The 3292-nt window shown below is 44.3% G+C and overlaps 1 protein-coding gene across 1 annotated transcript in view; it reads left to right on the top strand.

Moving 5' to 3' along the window:
• kcnq2b (potassium voltage-gated channel, KQT-like subfamily, member 2b) overlaps positions 1-2476 on the top strand; it is a 2736-nt gene extending 260 nt beyond the window's left edge. Inside the window, exons 2-5 of the mRNA XM_031848862.1 lie at positions 50-181; positions 433-553; positions 810-985; positions 1116-2476. Coding sequence (XP_031704722.1) covers positions 54-181; positions 433-553; positions 810-985; positions 1116-1734 — 1044 coding nt within the window. The 5' untranslated portion in view covers positions 50-53 and the 3' untranslated portion in view covers positions 1735-2476. The remainder of the gene's footprint in view (positions 1-49; positions 182-432; positions 554-809; positions 986-1115) is intronic.
• The last annotated feature ends 816 nt before the right edge of the window (positions 2477-3292 follow it).

Genomic DNA, 3292 nt, shown 5'->3' with positions numbered 1-3292 from the left:
CTCTCTCTCTCTCTCTCTCTCTCTCTCTCTCTCTCTCTCTCTCTCTCAGTATAATGCGCTTCATGGTGTCTAAGAGGAAGTTTAAAGAGAGTCTTCGTCCCTATGATGTAATGGATGTAATCGAACAGTATTCAGCCGGACACTTGGACATGCTCGCCCGCATCAAGAACCTCCAGTCAAGGTACGACCTCTGACCCCTTGAGTTTATATTTTAATTTGTTTCAGCATCTCCTAAATAAACATCAGACTTTGGTCTCAATTTAAAAATGCGAAGCCACATTTACTGAGTTATCAGACCAGTACTTTGTTTAAAGTACACTTCACCTTCACAGTTTTAATAACTTCAGGCTGTAAGTTTATTAGTTCACTCTGTGAGAGGTCACTGTATGAGGTCATGGTCCTGAAGCTCATAGTTTTTCTCCTGATTGACAGGGTGGATCAGATAGTTGGTAGAGGGACACCAGTCGCAGACAAGGACCGTCCCAAAACGGCCAATGAGGAACTTCCCGAGGATCCAAGCATGATGGGACGGCTGGGGAAGGTGGAGAAGCAGGTAACCAAAGGATGCGCAAAGATGCGAATGAGCTTAAAGCTATAATCTGGTACGGTGCATCAAATGGTGACATTTATGTTTTAAACTGTACATGGTCCCTTTTAAATAAAATGAATAAATAAACCAGTCTGTCGCCAAAAAAGACGTTTCAGCAGAGCCAGCGCTGAAAGTCCTCGAGCTCTGAACCTGTTGGTTTAATTTTGATGCAGCTTCAGTCTAGAATCTGTTTCTGTCCTCCGCTGGTCTCGTCCCTCAGGTTCTGTCCATGGAGAGAAAATTGGACTTCCTGGTTAACATCTACATCCAGCGAATGGGAATCCCTCAGGCCGAGACCGACGCCTACTTTGGATCCAAGGAGCCCGACCCGGCCCCGCCCTACCAGAGTCCAGTGGATCAACTGGAGAAGAGCCAGTCCATCTCCAAGATCCCACAGTCAGTGTCTACTATTACTGGGAAACCACAGAACCAGTACACACCCGGACCTGTTGTTAATACCATATTGTTTAAATGTTAACTTGTGGACATTTTCCCTTGTTAATGTTTTTGTTTACATGTTGTTAAGGGTGTTGCCTGGCGAGCACACACAGAAGAGCTGTTTCGTGACAAAGATGGTTCGCTCCAGCAGCTCCACCGGATCCAGGAACTGCAACGCCCCCACCTGCCCACCCTCCACCTCCTGGCAGCCAATCAGCTCCCAGCAGGTCCCGCCGCCTCCCCACCTCAGCCACGGCAACATTCCGAGTCCAGTTGGGGATGGGTCACTGGTTCGACTCCCACCTCCTCCGGCCGGAGAGAGACACGGCGGGAACCGATCGCACCGGCACAGCACCGGAGACCGAGGGGGGGTAGAGAGACCGGAGAGAGGAGGAGGAGGAGAGGAGGTGAAGCCGGACAGTGACGCCTCCATACCATCCGTGGACCACGAGGAGCTGGAGCGCTCCTTTAGTGGATTCTCCATCTCCCAGTCCAGAGAGAACCTGGACTTCATCAACAATAGCTTCTACCCCTCCGCCAACCTGGGAGACCACCGAAAAGGAGGAGGAGGTGGAGGTGGAGAAGGAGGAGGCGCCACCAGCTGTGCCACCGTCCGGCCACACATCGCAGAGGGGGAGTCGGACTCTGACTCGGAGCTCTGCGCTCCCTCGCCACACTCGGACCGGGCCTGGACCAGAACAAAGTAGAGCCCGAGGTAAACCAGAGCAGAACCAGCAGAACAATTGAAAGTGATACTCAAAATTACAACTATAAAACTGTGAAGTGAAACTTGTACAAGTTAACTTTAAAAACACCAGCTGGAGTCTCAGAGTGAAGCATCATGGGAACTGTGAACGGCCCAAATCACCGGGTGTCAGGCTGGTTTTATTCATGTGAATGTTTTAACCTGTACAGCAAATGTTTGTTCTCACTATCACTGATGGGTTCAGTGCATGGACACGGTCGCACCTAATTGGTTCACTGCGTGGACACGCTTGCACCTGATTGGTTACTTGTTTCCATATTTAATACACCTGTAAATTTATTTTGTCTCCATTTCTTGTCCAGAGCTCAAACACAGACTCACCGTTCGTCTTTGGATATTCTTCAGGTGAAGATATTCAGTCCATTTATAGTTAATTTATTTTGATTATTTACAGTTTCTGTCCGTGTACTGTCAATAATTACACAATGCTGACATTAACTTCAAGTTAATATAATATTTAATACATCGATTCAAAGGCTACATCAAATGTCATGAATTCCACTGAAGTCAGAAGCTGAGATGGTTACGAGTTAAAACATTTCCACCTCCACCGCGCTGCCCTCTCGAGTCTCTCCACTGACTTTGTATGCAAGACGTTCTATTACAGAATAACTTTTTTTCTCTTAATTTGTTTATTTTCTTGGAATGTTGTCCCAACGTAAACAAATATATATTTGACAAAGACAAAAAGAATGAAAGAGACTTTTTTTTTTTTTTTTTTAATAGAATAAATAAAATATATATAACATATATATACATACATACATACATTTACAATTACAAAGAGTGCTTACTGAGCAAACCAAGCACAATCTAATCCAATACAGGTTATTGCTGGCCAATCATAGCCAAAATATGTACTAAGAGGGAACCGCAGAATATTTTTTAATATGCCAAAAAAGGCAGATGTATCAGTCTGGACCCCACAAGATAAAGTAGTTATCTATCAGCTCTCAGCCTGAAGTAACACTCGGTTACTAAGGGTGCGTTCGTAAATAGTCACTCAGAGTGTCTTGCTCTTGCACAAGAGGCGCCATTTTGAATTATACGCGTATAACGTTACCGTTTCTTTGAACAGCAGCGCTCTGATTTTAGTGTAGAGCGTCAGATTGGATTTAGGAACGCTTTAAGTAGAAAGCTAGTTAGCTTGACATGCTAATGTAGGTAGCATACATTAACATTCTATTCTTGACACTTTTGCTGTTGTGCTTTTATCACCTTTCTAAAAACACAACGATCAAAAGACCTGCTGCCCAGTTATAGTTGCGGTATATATACTTCCTGTCTCATTATTATTGTGTGGACCGATGAAAGCTGATTGGCTTCTATTTGCATGATGTATTTTCTTTTGCTCACAGTAGATATCCATGTTTAACATTGCAAAAATAATTCTGACCAATCAGAAATGGATAATTAGTCCCACATGATGTCATAAACTCATTGGTATGCATTTGTAATCTAATCATCCTCGACTGGTAATTACATTATGATTCATATTC

Source organism: Anarrhichthys ocellatus, unplaced genomic scaffold, assembly GCF_004355925.1.
Source record: "Anarrhichthys ocellatus isolate YVR2014 unplaced genomic scaffold, GSC_Weel_1.0 scaffold1, whole genome shotgun sequence".
NCBI classification, from domain to species: domain Eukaryota; kingdom Metazoa; phylum Chordata; class Actinopteri; order Perciformes; family Anarhichadidae; genus Anarrhichthys; species Anarrhichthys ocellatus.
The sequence above is the reverse complement of the archived record's forward strand: the minus strand, read 5'-3'. Positions and strand labels throughout refer to the sequence as shown.